At 45.1% G+C, this 14,866-nt stretch overlaps 2 protein-coding genes across 4 annotated transcripts; both read right to left on the bottom strand.

The window, feature by feature from the left end:
- Nucleotides 1–339: 339 nt before the first annotated feature.
- LOC119015675 (ermin-like) lies at nucleotides 340–3,598 on the bottom strand. Its single transcript, XM_037091898.1, has 3 exons — nucleotides 3,289–3,598; nucleotides 1,858–2,370; nucleotides 340–904 (listed from the first exon to the last, which is right to left on the bottom strand). The coding sequence occupies exons 1-3, from the start codon at nucleotides 3,596–3,598 to the stop codon at nucleotides 585–587; spliced, it is 1,143 nt and encodes a 380-aa protein (XP_036947793.1). The 3' UTR covers nucleotides 340–584.
- A 2,207-nt stretch (nucleotides 3,599–5,805) lies between these two features.
- dusp27 (dual specificity phosphatase 27) lies at nucleotides 5,806–13,871 on the bottom strand. 3 transcript variants are annotated; one of them, XM_037091012.1, is made up of 6 exons: nucleotides 13,677–13,871; nucleotides 12,393–12,535; nucleotides 11,932–12,059; nucleotides 10,242–10,473; nucleotides 9,942–10,159; nucleotides 5,806–8,918 (listed from the first exon to the last, which is right to left on the bottom strand). In XM_037091012.1, exons 2-6 carry the CDS (start codon nucleotides 12,509–12,511, stop codon nucleotides 6,166–6,168), a joined length of 3,450 nt encoding a protein of 1,149 aa, XP_036946907.1. In that variant the 5' UTR covers nucleotides 12,512–12,535; nucleotides 13,677–13,871; the 3' UTR covers nucleotides 5,806–6,165. The 3 variants fall into 3 exon arrangements, with proteins under 3 accessions (XP_036946907.1, XP_036946906.1, XP_036946908.1); XM_037091011.1 differs by having other exon boundaries at nucleotides 12,393–12,532; nucleotides 13,677–13,764; XM_037091013.1 differs by having other exon boundaries at nucleotides 11,941–12,059; nucleotides 12,393–12,532; nucleotides 13,677–13,764.
- Between the last annotated feature and the right edge of the window lie 995 nt (nucleotides 13,872–14,866).

Genomic DNA, 14,866 nt, shown 5'->3' with positions numbered 1-14,866 from the left:
TCCTGTTTGAGTTTATAATCGAGTGGTTTCACTTTTAAAATGAATCTTTTTCAGTTAATAATATCTGATTGAAGATAACTGTACGGCTTGAACCTGATATAATAAAAACAAAAAGATTTGTGTTTCTTATACGTGTTATTTGTGTGTATACATGTATGTTCTAGGCTACATACAATTCTACTGTCCAAATTTCCTCTTATTATGGGCTTCCATATTATAATGGTCCACAACATCTTTACTTTTACTTTTTCTTACTAAAAAAAAAACAACACTAACCATAAAAATGTAATCTTGTGTCTCTACAGAGGTACCTGAGAAAATACACACATGAAACAAAAATCTGCATGAGACTCCTTTAATATCATGAAATTCAATAATAAATATACACACAAAGGTGATTATCAGCCCGTGAAGTTAAATGAACTAGAAAAGAGTATCATTGTGTTTATTTTCTAGAAGATACATCGAGACTCATCATGACGTATGGCGTCCCACAAGGCTCTGTCCTGGTTCCACTACGTTTCTCTTTGTGTTACCATGTTAATGTGATCTGCAGGCTACTCAATTTGCTATTTTGTGCTTAATCACGAGTTCATCATGGACTCAAACTCGTCAATCCTCAGCCTGGTGTTTCCTCTGCGGATCTTCCTGTAGGACACACTTTTGTACTTGGATGACTGACTGCCGTCCTTCTTCTTGTCGCCCGCAGCCTCCGCCTTGCCGTTCATCGCGTGAGCGTTTTCACTTCCCTCCTCTTTGCCTCCTTCGTCCTCGTTCGCTTCGCTGGTTGAGTTCTGGGTCGGACCAGGCTCGTCGCTCTCTGGTCCGGCCCTTAACGGCGACTGCGCAGCTTCATCCATCAACGTCTCTTTCTCCTCCGACCTGCAACCTGAGGCTTGTAGATCTGGAGGTGGAAATAATAACAATTCATTTGAAATTTAATTTGTTTGATTGAAGTGCTTTTAAAAGGTTACTGGCTCTGTGGAGGTTTTTCCATCATCATTTGCTTCTGATTACTGAGCGAGTGTCATCTTTGTGGAATTTTAATTAGATTTTAATGAATGAATTAACTCCACTGTGGGTAATTGTGTTCCAGCCAATCATCTCTGCAGTTACGTAACATCCTCTCTGCACTGCAAACAACACCAGAAGAACAGTGAAGCTCTGATGGCAACAAATCACTTCATGAGGTTTTTAAAATCTTCATTCAAGTTTAGTTTTTATTTTACTGTAATCACAAATAATGCTTTTTTTTTTTACTGTTATGGGCATTCTTGATGTTAATGATACAAATAAGCTAAAAGAAAGTTGTTTTCCTAAAGAACCAAACCTGATCACACTTCAGTTAAGAGGAGGATGTTATGGAAATTATGAAAACATTGATTTTAAAATGATGTTTTCTGTAAAAATTGTGGCAGGAATTGGCTTTTTTTTCTATTTCGCTTTTAATCTCACTAAGAATTTAAATGCAGCCCTCTGTTATATTTTTTATTTCAAAATCAACACACATACGACCTAAATGACATCAAACCTCATTTATAAATCTCATATTTAGTCTTCATTCAGTATTTTCTCCTCTATATTATAGCTAACATTGCTCGTGGCAGGGTCCGCCATCACTTCCTATCTTAAAGGTGCAAAATATAAGAAAGTTACCACCTGCTTAAAACACACAGAGGACAGAATATGACCCCTGTAACCGCTATCTGCTGCTAACTGTAGCTGCAGTTAGCTAGTTAGCTCAGTTAGCTGTGCAGCATCTGACATATTGCAGCTTTAAAGGAACAGTTCACCCATTAAGGCTCATAACTTTGGTGTTTCAAGACAAACCCAGCAGCAATTTAAGAGTCTGGTTACCTGTCTGTAGATCAGCTGTGATATCGTGGATGTTGTCCTCACCTGGAGCAGGAAGTGATGTCAGCGAGGTCTCCACCTGTGTGTGATCCCTCAGAGGGAGCCGAGCGTCCACAGTCTGCAGCTCTGTGTCTGCCGGAGCAGCAGTCCAGGTTGAAGCTGCCTCCGGCTCTTTGTCGCTGCTCGGTGATGTGAGAGAAACGTCCTCGTTGTGTTTGTCGGCAGCGTGCGAGTCTTCGCTTCCTGTTTCTGCCTCGTCGTGACTCGGCGCTCCGCACAGTTCAGACTCCTGCAGACCTGACGAAGGAGCTGATCTCTGGGAATCTGACCGGATGAGATGATTTAGCAGCTCCTCGTTTGGTCCACACCTTTCTTCTTCTGCATGTTCTTCTCTGTCTGCCAAGGCCTCCGCTTCTTCTTCTTCTCCTTCTTCTTGTTTCTCTTCATCTTCTTCTCCATCAGTCTGTTTTTGATTGTCTTTCTGTCCCTCCTTTTCTTCGTTGTCCTCCATCTTTTCTTTTGTTTCCTCCACGTTTTCTTTTTCTTCCTCTAACTTGTCCTCCATCTCCTTTTCTCTTTCCTCCACCTTTTCTTCTTTGTCCTCCATCTTTTCTTCTCTTTCCTCCATCTTTCCTTTTTCTTCCTCCATCTTTTCTTTTTCCTCTAACTTGTCCTCCATCTCTTCTCTTTCCTCCACCTTTTCTTCTTTGTCCACCATCTCTTCTTTTTCTTCCTCCATCTTTTCTTGTTGTGCCTCCATCTTTTCTTCTTCTTCACCACTCCGTTGTTCTTGCTCTTCTTTATCTGCTTCCTTTTCTTCTTTTTCAACGTGACATTCTTCTTCTACCTCTTCCTTCTCCTTTTCTTTCTCTTTTCTTCCATCCTCTCTTTTCTTCCCCACAGTCTCCTTTTCCTCTTCTTCTTCTTCTTCCTTCACCTCAGATTGTTCTGTTCTCTCTTCCTCCTCCTCTTCCTCACAACTCTTCTCTATAACCTCTCTGTCTTCTTCTTCTTCTTGAGTCTTCTGCTCTCCATCTTTCTCTGCATCCTTTGTTTCTTTTTCAGAGTCGTCCTCTTCCTCCTTTTCTTCCTCGTCACTCCCATCTTTTATCATCTCTTCTTTCCCCACCACGTCTGCTTCCTCCTTGTTTATTTGTTCTTTATTCTCCATCTCTTCTTCATCTCGTCTCTCAGTCACCTTCTCCTCTTCCTCAGTCTTGTCCTCCTTTCTTTGTTCTTTCTCTCTCTGCGTCTGCTCTTCCTCCTCTTCCTCCACCTTCTCTTCTTCTATCTTCACCTCTCCTTGCTCTTCCTCCTCCTCCTCCTCCTCCATGTCTGCCTTTTCTTCTTTCTCACCTTCAACTTCCTCCTCTTCATCCTCCACTTCTTCTTTTGTCCTTGTTTTCTCAACTTCAACATCTCCCTCACTCGTACCTTCTGTCTGCACTTCGTCTTCGTCTTCTCCTTGTTGCAGCTCCTCGTCCTCTTGTTTTCCGTCCTCCTCCGTCGTTTCTTCTTCTACCTTTCTGTCTCCTGCTTCTCGTCTCTCCGCGGCTGATTCGTTCCCTCCGGTGTTTTCAGCCTCCTCCTCTCTTTTTCCTTCAGAGAACATCGGCTCCATCGTGTCCTCTAACGACAGAATATCTCCGAACAGGCCGACGGCCTGAATGACCCTCGTCACGATGGAGTTTTCCTCCAGGTCCAGACTGTCCAACATGTCCTCAGTCGTCCACCAGCTCGCCATGATGTTGGAAATGAGAGAAAAGTGTTGTTGAGGAATGTGTTCACAACCACTCGTCCATGTTATGAAAGCATTCACACTCAGTCACAAAGGATTTGATTAATGCCGACTGGCAGACACACAGCACACGTCCACAGTCTGGTGACCCGAAGGCCACGTTTTCAGCCTCGGGTCTGTAATACTTTAATCTGTCAGGTGCGAGCTCTCGCCTTCACGCCACTCTTTCAATAAATATGCACATTTTCAGTTTGTGGGAGAAGAAGTCAGAATCTCACTGAGAGCAAAAGAAGTCGCGTCATCTAAAAAGTTCTTATTTTAAATGTAAACTCACGTACGGACGCATCATCAGTGAAATCCACTTAAAGTATTAAAGTACTCATGATGTGATGATTAGCAGAGGTGGTCCGGCCCAGTAATCAACTGATTATGGTCCAGAGGGGTTCAGAACCAGGACACGGGCCTGACGACAGCCAACTGTATGACCAGTGTTGGGCAAGTTACTTCCAAAATGTCAAGTATCACATATAACAGGTCACTTTCATTCTAAAGTAAGGAGAGTATTTACAATATTACTGTCTGTGTACAGTAATCCATCACTGATGACACTGCTGCTCTGAGAAACTACAGAAATGTGATGATGATTTAATAACCTTCAAAAAAGAACAACCGACAAACCAACAAACCCAAAATGACTTTCAGGAAAGTTGCTCCAAAGTGGGACTGACCTGCAGAAACAAGTTTAAAGTGACAGAAATTATAATTAAATCATGTCGTGGTTATTTGTAAAAACATCTGAGGTCGTTGTGATAATTTGGGGTTATATTGTTGGAAGTTTGATGAATATGTTGCCTGTTAGTTTCCGACCACTTCACTCTTCTGCCGGCTGCAGATCAACATTCCCGCTGTGGTTTATCCAGCTGTGGCATGTAAAGCTTCACAATAAGCTGCAGCAAGTGTTACAGCCTCACATGAGTGCGTGTTACGTAAACAGGTACACAGCTACCTTAGTTATATATAATCATTAGCTTTCTGAAAGTATCCCAACAGATCCTCCACAGATCAACAGCGCTGCTGCTGCTGTCCACCAGGTGGTGATGGAAGTTACACAAATCAACACAAACCGCCAGTTTTCTGAGAACAAAACAGTCTTTCAAAACCAACATGAAGAGAATTATCAGCCACTTTTCCTGGAAACGCTCTTCTCGGCTTGTTTTACAGGACAAATAAATGGAATTGTGACTTTCGACTGCTTCAGCTGTGAGTTGCATGGAGAAGAATTACACAAAACAAGTAAACACAAGTGCAGTAACAGACTCTCCAGCTCGTTTCCTTCCTAAAGCTGTGATTTTATGTCGTTTAGATATAATCTGAGCTGCAGAGACTTGGAGGGCCTCGCTGCCACCAGGAGGCCACAGACAGACGGGGAGAGAACATCAACCGACTTCATGAATCATTCTTTCAAATAAATCTATTTCAAATGATTCAAAACATTAAACAACAAACACAAACTCCAGCTCTGATGTGCAGGAAACCTTCAGTGTTTCAGTGGTTTCAGTTACTCGAAAGTCAGCTGAACTTTTAAATATTTAAATCTGAGCCAGTAAAGACACAAATATTAATTAAATAACTGAATGTGTAATATACAGATCTATCAGTTCCTCGTGTCGGATCTCTTGCACATATAGTCCTTCAATCAATAAGCTGAAACATGAACCTGTTTACTAAATATCAACTATTTGTATAATGATGATAAAAAGGCAGATTTATAATGAATCAAACTTTTTATCAGTTTATCAAGAATTGTTTAGTGTGAACATTTGTAGCTGGTTCATAAATACTGTGTAAACATTATGTAACATCTAAAATATATTGTTATTATATAATATATATTATATGATCTAGGAACATAAACATTGAATGATCAATATAAGTGTAAAACATTGCAGCTGCCTGCTTGTTAAACATTTTATTGTTTGTTAGCAGTAAAATAATTATGTTTAACATAATAATTTAGCCTTTATCATTAATGGTTATCATACAGTCTTACTGTCCATATCCTGTCAGTTTATATAGACATGATAATAATCTGTAATATAATAAAAACAGTATAAAGTAATATTAATGTAAAAGCACAACACTTCAGCTTTTGGAGATTATTTTCCTTAGTTGATTTTTTTCTCATCATACATGAAACAAACAAACGCGTGTCGTCATTTTTTCAGAACATTTATTGCAGTAATAAAATAATAAAACAGTACAAATGAGATCTGATTCATTTTTCAGGAGTTTCACGTCATCGTTTATGAAAATATGTGCTTAAAATCAGTTTTACATTCAACCGTGGTGCAAGCAAAACCTTCAAACTACTTTTATTGATGACGTTGGAAACAACCAGTCATATAAAGTTTTGATGCATGATGAGATAAAAGTGCTTCTTCTCCTGACTGATGTTGATATAAACTTGCTTTGTTTCTTGATTCTCGACATCTACGATTTAAAAAATGTGATTTCTACCTTTACAAAAAGACTTTACGTTTCCTAGCTCTTATGTTGTGCGTCAGTAGTTTCCTCTAAGATTCGCTCCTGCTCTGTGACTTCGCCTCCTGCTGCGCCCTCCAAGCCGTCAGCACCTCGTCGTCCTCGGCCTCAGCGGCGGCCCGAGCTCGGATCCTCTGCCTGGTTTGGGCGAGGAAGGTCGCGATGTCATCCTCCTCTTCGTCGGCTTCCTCCCTCCTGCTCCTCCTCCCTTCCGTCTCGCTGCTCTCGTACCGTGAGTGATGAGCGAGGGTTCTCCTGGTAGAGAAGTCGGAGAAGCTCTCGGTTGCCTCGTCGCCGTACGATCTCCCCGCACGGCTGTGGAACCCGTTGCAGGAATATTCAGCGTCTTCGCTCGTTAGATCCTCCTGCAACCTCGATCTGTATCTAGAGGAGACGCCGTAAGGTTCATCTTCTTCTTCATCAACAGCGTACGAGGCCCTGCGGCTTGAGTAGTCGAACTCGGAAGCGGAGGCGTCGAGATCGTTGTAGGGATCCTCGGCTTCGGCGCCAGAGGCCGGTTTCCTCGGAGGAGGTCTGACGCTTTTCAGCCAGTCGTCGATGCTGGTGTCCTTGTCTTTCTCCAGGGCAGGGTTGAGGTTCAGGCACCCCGAGAGGCCAAACGTCCTCGCTGGTTTCTCCTTTTTCTTTGTCTCCTCAAGAAACTCCTCCTCTCTCTTCTTCCTCTCCTCCTCCTCATCCTCGTCCTCCTTCGGTTTCTTCTTCTTGTACAGGGTGCTGCGCTTGTTGTCCTCCAGGATCTTCTTCTTTTCGTAGGTGGCCATCTTGCCCCTCATCTCGGACTTGATCTCCTTGTCCATGGCGTCCAGTTTGCCCATGTTGACCTGGTCTTGGAAGAGGCTGAACAGAGGCACGCTGGTGGTGGTGATCTTGTTCTTCTTGGAACCCAGGGTGGAGTCCAGGGTGGAGCCCACAGCGGAGCCTCGTCCAGTGAGACCGGAGATCCTGCTCGACCCGCCAGCTGAGAGGACTGACGCCGCCCTGCCGCGACCCTGCGACAGGGCGCTGGAATAGGAGGCGCCGCTCAACAAGGACGCTTTGTCGTCGTCCACGCCGCGACCTGAAAGCACGCTCGCTGCGCCGCCATAGCTGAACTCCGACCCAGCACGTGACGGAGGAGGCAGGCTCATCTCGCTTTGCTTCTGTTTGATCGTTTCGGAGACGACGTTAGCGATCCAGTTTTGGATGCTGGAGAGATTTACCATGGGTTCGCCTCCGGGGCCCTGGACGGTAGGAACTGGGAGGATGGGAGGAACCGGAGGATTGACTTGGACAGCAGATGCTGCAGATCTCATGCTGCGAGGCTGTGAAACTGAGGATATGACAGACGACCTGCCGCTCAGCATGGACATGTTGTCATCGTTGGCGACGCTCGGCGGTCCGTTCACTCCAGCTCCGGCCCAGAAGGCGGACAGAGGTATCGTCCCTCCGCTGACGGAGCTTTCGTTCTCCCAGCCGCACATGGACTGACTCTCCTCTAAAGTTTTCTTCGAGCGCTCCAGGATCTCCTCGCGTCTTTGCCTCCGTTTGATCGCTGCAGAGTCCTCACCGCGACTCATCTCCAAAATCTCATCCTTGTTCTCCTCTCCATAACGCTTCTGCTGCCGGAGCTTCCACGACTGATACGCCGTCAGGTTGACATCTTTGAACGCTGGCGTCTTGGCTTCTCCTTCGCCGTCACCACCCTCTCCGTCTCCGACAGAGCTCTTCTCTCCGTCTTCTCGATCTTTCTTGTTCCAGCCAAATTGGATCCTCTTGATGCGCCAACGCTCCAGAGGCGTCATCTTCTCCTTGTTCTTCTGGCAGAAGTTGTACATGGAGGTGGTGTCAGAGAGGAGGCTCTCCACCTCCTCATCGATATTCTTTTTTGGTTGTTCGCCATCTTCTGTCGCGGTGCTCTCGCTGCCTTCGTCATCCTGTTTCTTGCGGTAGCGAGTGGCAGCTTGTTCCTCAATTTCTCTCAAGCGTTGCTTCCAGAGATCAGAGTAACTCGTGCAGCTGGAGGTGGACATGGCGTCCGAGGGGGGACGTCTGTTGCGACGCTTCAGTCGCTCTTTCACAGCTCGGACGTCCTCGCTGGTGACGCTGTCCACGTCTGTGTCTCCCTTCGTCTTCTTCGTTCGACCCTCGGCGAGAGATTCTACATCCTCGCCGTCGCTGTTCAGCTGCTTCTCCCACCAGTCATCGTCCTGATACTTCTCATTCCTCCGCTGCCACTCGCGGATCATGCTGCCGAGGCCGTCATCGTCGTCTTCGCCATCGTCTCCGTGGTCCTGCTCGAGGAGAATCTCTTCCTGATTGCGGGCCGGTCCCTGGGTGTCCCGTCCGTCTCCCATCATTCCGCTCTTGAGCGCCGCAGCAGCTGCTGAAGAGGCGATGCTGCTCATCACGCTCTGCCCATCCTCCTCCTCCTCCATCATGATGGACTGTGCTTTCACTCCGACCATACTCTGCTCTTCCTCTTTATCCGTATCATCATCGTCATCATCATCATCATCGCCGCCCTCGCCGAAGATGCGAGCACGAGCGCGTGCGTCGATGACAGAGCACTGGCTGAGCGTGTCGTCGTCGTCATCGCGCTCCTCCATCAGGCTCTCGTTGAGCTCTCGCAGCTGCTTCAGGAAGCCTTCGTTGGGGTTGATTGGCCGCTTTTTCCTCATGGACGTCAGCGCCTCCATGATGGACATGTGCTGGAAGATCATCAGGTAGGACGCCACCAGGACAGCAGAGCGACTGACGCCCATCATGGAAACCACGAGAACCTTTCCTGCGAAGATAAACAAACCAGTGATCGTCCTTCACTGCACCACTGATCCCAACAGTTCAACCACTTAAAGGTCATTTCTATGACTTTTTATGTCAGTATTATGATTTTTATGTCATTTTTATGACTTTTGACCTCACAATTTTGTCAAAATTTATAACAAAACACATACTGAAGTCACGCGTATCAGTTCTTTACTACAAAGATAAAAAATCTTATTAACTGTGTGTTTACAGCTACTTTATAGTGAGTTAAAATCCATTTCTTACATGTTTATAATCAGATGTTTAATTGCTAAATATGGGGGTTTGTATTTAAGTGATTAATCTAAATTGTCCGGCTCTTATTGCATTTGAAACAATCTCCGTAGTCAGGAAACAAAACTCTCAATGAAAGTCGAAAACAAAATATACGATGTAAATTCGATCACAGCTTTAGTGAAAACATGTGGGAATGACTTAAATCTCATGATCGTCTGTTAGGAAAACAGTCAAAACTGTTGATTTGCGCTGATCAAATATAAATGACACGTGGCTGTAAGAATTTCACGAGTCAGCTGCAGTTTGGATGAATGAGAGACGATCAGCGCTGTTACGTGATCGTCTTCCAGGAACAGAAACACTTCTCAGAAACTGTGGTGTTGTGTAAGTGAGGAGGTGCGTCGACCCCCCGGCGACACGCGGGTGAATAATGTGCTTTCAGAGCGATAATGAAAGAGTTGTCTTTGTAGCAAACAGATAAATAACAACAGAGCGGAAACACCACAGGACAGCAGAGCGCACAGTGAAACCTCTCATGTCAGAATTTAAAGTCACAATAAACTTTATCTTAGAGACGGAGGTGGTAACTTCAAAAAGGAAGCAAGAATCATAACATCAGAATCCCCGAAAGTCAGAAAACTAAATTCAAGGAGGACGTGCACTCAAAAACTTTAACTGGATGATGTTAGCTGTAATATTAGCCGACTGTGAAGCTCCAGAAATGTTGTGTGGACCCTAAAGGAGCCTGAAAACACTCGTTTCTCACCCTTGTGCGTCAGCAGAGCCTCGTCCAAGAATTCGGCGGTGGAGCGAAAGTGGGCGGCGATGTCGGCGTCGGGGAAGTCGTCCACCTCGATGCCCATGTACTGGATGTTCATGCCGGCGTAGAAGGACTCGCCCGTGTAGACCCCCGTGCCGTGGGCGGCGTTGAGGATGTGGGTGATGCCCATCCGCTTCAGACGAGCCTTGTTGACCGCCACAGATCTGAGGAGGAGACACAAACGTAAGCTGACAAGGAACAGAAGCATGAACGTGGTTTTCTCTCCACGTGGGTGACGTGACTCACTTCTCGGCGATGAAGATGTTGGGCCACACCTCGTCCACGGGGTTGAAGGGGGCCTCCAGCCGGTCCTGCACCATGGCCCTCTGGATGTCCAGCACACAGGGGGTGTTGTAGGGGCTGCGGTCGTCGATCATGTCCCTCACACGGTTGTAGAGGTCTTCCACCATCAGCTGCTCGGCGGTTTCCAACATGGACTCCGGGATGGACTCGGCACGCACGCTGCGAGGCGGCAACTCTGAGGGGAAGAAGATCGGATGTGATCGGAAAGATTTAGTTGTTGCTGTTAAACTTTGGAGACATCTGATGTTTCTTTGGTTGTTTCTCTGCTTTAAATCAAGTCTGATGCATCAGAACGCTGCAGTTCTGTTTGACTGTGAAGCTCCAGGACGGTTTGAGGACTTTATCTCATCACGGAGGAGAGAGACGATGACTGGATCTGACTTTCTGGTTGAAGAACAGCTCATCTTCTCCTGGGATTCTCTCTGAGACACACATATCAAAGAAAACGTGTTCTCGATCTCTGAACGCTGTGAAGCTTCACAGATCGCTGGACTTTACAACAATCACTTCATTAATGCAGCTGTCACGGCTGCATCATCCGCCCTGCAGATGAAACATACATCGTCCATTAAGCTGCTCTTAATGTGATGTGGGAGGAGAAGCCGGATACGGCAGCAGATCTTTGTCATACCAGCTCATTTCCTCAATCAGCACGACTCAAGAGCGTCTCTGTCCGCGGTAATGAGCCGAGGGAATGAAACGCCAACTCTCAGTAATTGGAGATTATTCTGCCAAATTAGAGCCGTTGAATGTGGACTTAGAGCTCATTACTCCAAATACTGAGGTCTGATCTGCGTGGAGTCGTCCATCAGGAGAAATCAGGCCTCAGTATTCTCAAACTCACACAGAACTTATGTGACTTCAGAATAATTCAGTTTTCCTGCAGAGCTGACCCGTCTCAACAGCTTCAGCTTCACTTCTTCATCTGACAGCCGGTTAAACAAACCAGGCAGTCTGAGGACGATCTGAGGGAAGTCTGACGTTACACTCCACCTGTTGGAGAGTTATCAACTAACTGCTGATAAAAATAACAGCTGCAGATCTCCAGTTTAATCCAATTTCATTTAAAAGGTCTTAAAATGGTTCAAGCCCGACAACTAATGTAATTTAGTGGCATAAAATCAATCTGATAACAGTCCAGAGTCTCTGAGGAGAGACGCTGTGATTCATCAGGTGCAGACATAATCCCGTCTTTTGTTGTTGGAGCTGCAGACAGTCGATCTTCTCTGCTGAGCTTCGAGGACACGAGTCAGGTTTTGGTTTTTTTTGCAAACTTGATTAAAAAACAATTTTTCATCTGAAACAACAACACATGCACTGAAAGCAAACAGACCTCGAGGCGGATGGACGGGGTCACAAGATGAAGATGAATCGCAGGACATGCAACTAAACTCATGCGGTACTTAAGTGCAAATTGTATAATGAGTTACAATTAAGAAGCAGTGACCCGGGAGACCAACACAAACACATCTCAGTGGCGTTTAAGTCCTTCCAGTTGAAGAATGTGGTCACAGAACGACTGATTAGACTCAGCGTGATCAGATCACATGTAACTGAGAACAAACTCAGAGACAAAGATCTCAGCAGCAGCGTCGAACGTGAAGCTTGGAGAAAGCTGCAGGTTCCTCTTCACCTGTCTCACCCTCGTTGATGATCTTCTTCGCGGCGATGGCCGACGAGAGGTGGATGGGCTCCATGAAGATGCTCGCGGCGTCCGAGCCTGAGATCATGGAGAACCTGGACTCTGACGCCATGGAGAAGCTGAACAGAGGAAAGAGAAATCAGTTTCAAACCTGTGTTTTTAATGAGAGTTCTGCTAAGCACGACGCCACCTTTTGAAGCAAGACACCACTGCTCAGGCTGCGTGCCAACATGTTTATGTGAGAAGCAGCTTTTAAACATTTGCAAGAGTGAAACCAGTGCATGATTTGATTTGAGCTACCAACTGAGAGACCACTGTACGAAAACAGCTTCTGAACACTTCTCAGAGTGAAACCACTGGATATTTCTGACAGGACTTCAGGACATTTTCCAGCCGTGTTGGTGAAATCCAACATGAATCTGTTGTGTTCAGGTGTCCAGGTGGTCTCTCACCTCGGGGACGGACAGCGGAGGTAGTGAGACTGGATTCCTTGGATGCTCCTCTCGTCCTCGTCCTCTCCGACAGGAACCGTCTGATCGCCGTTCTCCCCGCTCTCATTGGTCGACGCCATGGCTACCAAAGTCCTGCCTTCCTGCTGACGGGAAGAAAATCACTTAAATTCATATTAACTTTGTGATTTACTGCTGGTGAAGGATGTAGAGAAGCTCAATCTGTGCGACAGTTAATCTGAATTCAAGAGAAATATATTTAAAAATCTGTCAAACTGTGGCTTTGTTCAGAGACAAAGAAACGACAGGAAGAACAAAACAAATCATGAAACCATGAAACAGGCCTGACAGCAGAAATCTGGGATGTAATAGTTTAGAAATACGACCATGAGAAAGGAGAGAAACATGTCTCAGCTCAGTGAGTCAAACTCCAAGACAGGAAACGTATCAGCATCCAGAATCTGACGGAAAGATCCAGAAAATCAATATGATTTAATAACCTGCTGATGAAAGGAAGATCTTCAGAGGGATCTTTTTATCCAGGAAGCTCAAACGACAAGAAGTCGATCCAAAAACGAGTCGATAGTTTGATATTGTAGAAAACACAGTCCTCTGCTTTGTGTCTGAGCGTTAGCTGACAAGATATGCTAACACGCTCATGTGTCATTTGCTGAATCAGCACAAAACCAAACACTTAAACATCTGATCCTCAGAAACACTTTTTAACCTTTCCACACTTCTGTCTTCTGTACAGATCCAACAGGCTTCAGAGAGGCTGGTTGTCAAATGTCACACTAACTATTTCTCACCATTTCCAGTCTTTAAGCTAAGCTAAGCTAAGCTAAGCTACACCAGCAAGTAACTGTAGTTCCCCAAATGTTTTGAAGAAACACGTTTAAATTTGGACGAATCTGTTTGTCGCTCGTGCTGTTTGTTCCAAAAATCTAAAATTAAAGTGTTAAAAAATCTGACCAGTGTTGCTGCAAATCTGTGTGTGGATAAGGTGTGTGTGTGTGTGTGTGTGTGTGTGTGTGTGTGTGTGTGTGTGTGTGTGTGTGTGTGTGTGATCTGAGGCCTTCCAGCTCCTCTATTTTTAACCCGGGCGACAGCTGCGTCAGAGGCTGTCGGGCCTGAGCTCAGCAGCACTGACGGGCCTCACAGCTCCGAGCTTTAAAACACACAAACATCAACACTCACCAGAAGTGAGAAAACCCACAGAACCAGGAGAGCTTTATATAAGAGAGAGTGTGTGTGTGTGTGTGTGTGTGTGTGTGTGTGTGTTCTTACCTCGGTGTTGACGCCGGTCGGTCACAGTCTGGTGCTGTCGGCGGACACACTGACACTGAAGTTAGAGAGCGTACCCTCACCAGCTCCCACCCACCGGCCGCTGGAGACACCCGACACCAGGCTGCAGGTAGCTGAGCACTGCGACTGGACCGGAGTACTGAAGCACTTCTGGAGTTATTTGCTTCTGTATTTCCCTTTTTCTGTCGTCCACGTCGCAGTTTATCTTCATCTTTTATCTGTTTTTCTTACCTCCTCTTGTTTTAAAACATTTTACACCAAATCAAATCTGTATTTTCTTGTATTTCCTTGTTTTCTCCCTGTTTCCGTCATTATTAAAGTTTATTTGCCTCTTTCCTTCCCCATTCCCGTCCTTCATCCCATCTGTCCATCTGTTCTATCCTTTGTTGACTCTTTTGACTCTACAGTGATTCTTCTCTGTTGTGTGCAGACTGAACTGTAACGTATAAGATGTCATTTGTAACAATGTTCAAACCAGAGAAATCAGTGTGTTTCACAGAGTGAGGAAGGAAACGAAACACAACAGGAATATGTGTATGTATATATGTGTTTTATAGGTGCTGTTTGTAAGACAAGTTGATTTTTGAGTCTCACCACCAGCTCAAAACACTCAGTAAACTCTTCCAAACAGCAGCTTTAAATATTCCCTCGACAGTGAACCTTCCCTGAGAGGCAGAAATCACGTACTGTGCATTTAAAGACACATTTTGGTTTATAAAACTAAGTGATGGCTACAGAAGATTCTGTTTGCTTCTTGTGTCTCGTGTGTTTATCTGCCCTCAGCTGACAATCGTCGCGGCTATTTATAACCTCAGAATGCTGCTAATTTAAGTCACACACTCGTCAGTCTGAGGTCACTTGTTGTTTATTTATGACTACAAAATGAAGTCCAGCGCGGTTTGACAGATGAGCTTCACACAGTTTTAGGTGCCATTTAAACATTCGCAATTAGCAACATTAGCCGGAGACGCTACTATTCTCTTTTCCAAAAGCCTAATGATATTAATTATCCCTCTTTTAATCATCCTGTATCTGAAGGAGTTAACTTTATAGTCTTTAAAAAGCCTTTTGATATTTTAACCACTTAGTTTGTTGTATATTCTTACTGTATTTTGGTAAATGTGCTCAGTTTGTTCCCACTATGTGGTGAATATGTAATAAATGATAAACAC

Source organism: Acanthopagrus latus, chromosome 24 (genome assembly GCF_904848185.1).
Source record: "Acanthopagrus latus isolate v.2019 chromosome 24, fAcaLat1.1, whole genome shotgun sequence".
NCBI lineage: Eukaryota > Metazoa > Chordata > Actinopteri > Spariformes > Sparidae > Acanthopagrus > Acanthopagrus latus.
The sequence above is the reverse complement of the archived record's forward strand: the minus strand, read 5'-3'. Positions and strand labels throughout refer to the sequence as shown.

Bases quoted from the DNA above. Each gene is read 5' to 3' on its own strand.
- LOC119015675 (XM_037091898.1), bottom strand. From the start codon at position 3,598: ATGGCGAGCTGGTGGACGACTGAGGACATGTTGGACAGTCTGGACCTG. The intron at 2,371-3,288 runs GTACGAGTGAGG...AGGAAACAAAAG, and splicing joins AGACGAAGTGCAGACAGAAG to AAAAGATGGAGGACAACGAA. The intron at 905-1,857 runs GTAACCAGACTC...TTCCACCTCCAG, and splicing joins CACAGCTGATCTACAGACAG to ATCTACAAGCCTCAGGTTGC.
- dusp27 (XM_037091012.1), bottom strand. From the start codon at position 12,511: ATGGCGTCGACCAATGAGAGCGGGGAGAACGGCGATCAGACGGTTCCT. The intron at 10,474-11,931 runs GTGAAGAGGAAC...TCTTCCCCTCAG, and splicing joins CATCAACGAGGGTGAGACAG to AGTTGCCGCCTCGCAGCGTG. The intron at 8,919-9,941 runs GTGAGAAACGAG...TTATCTTCGCAG, and splicing joins GGCTCTGCTGACGCACAAGG to GAAAGGTTCTCGTGGTTTCC.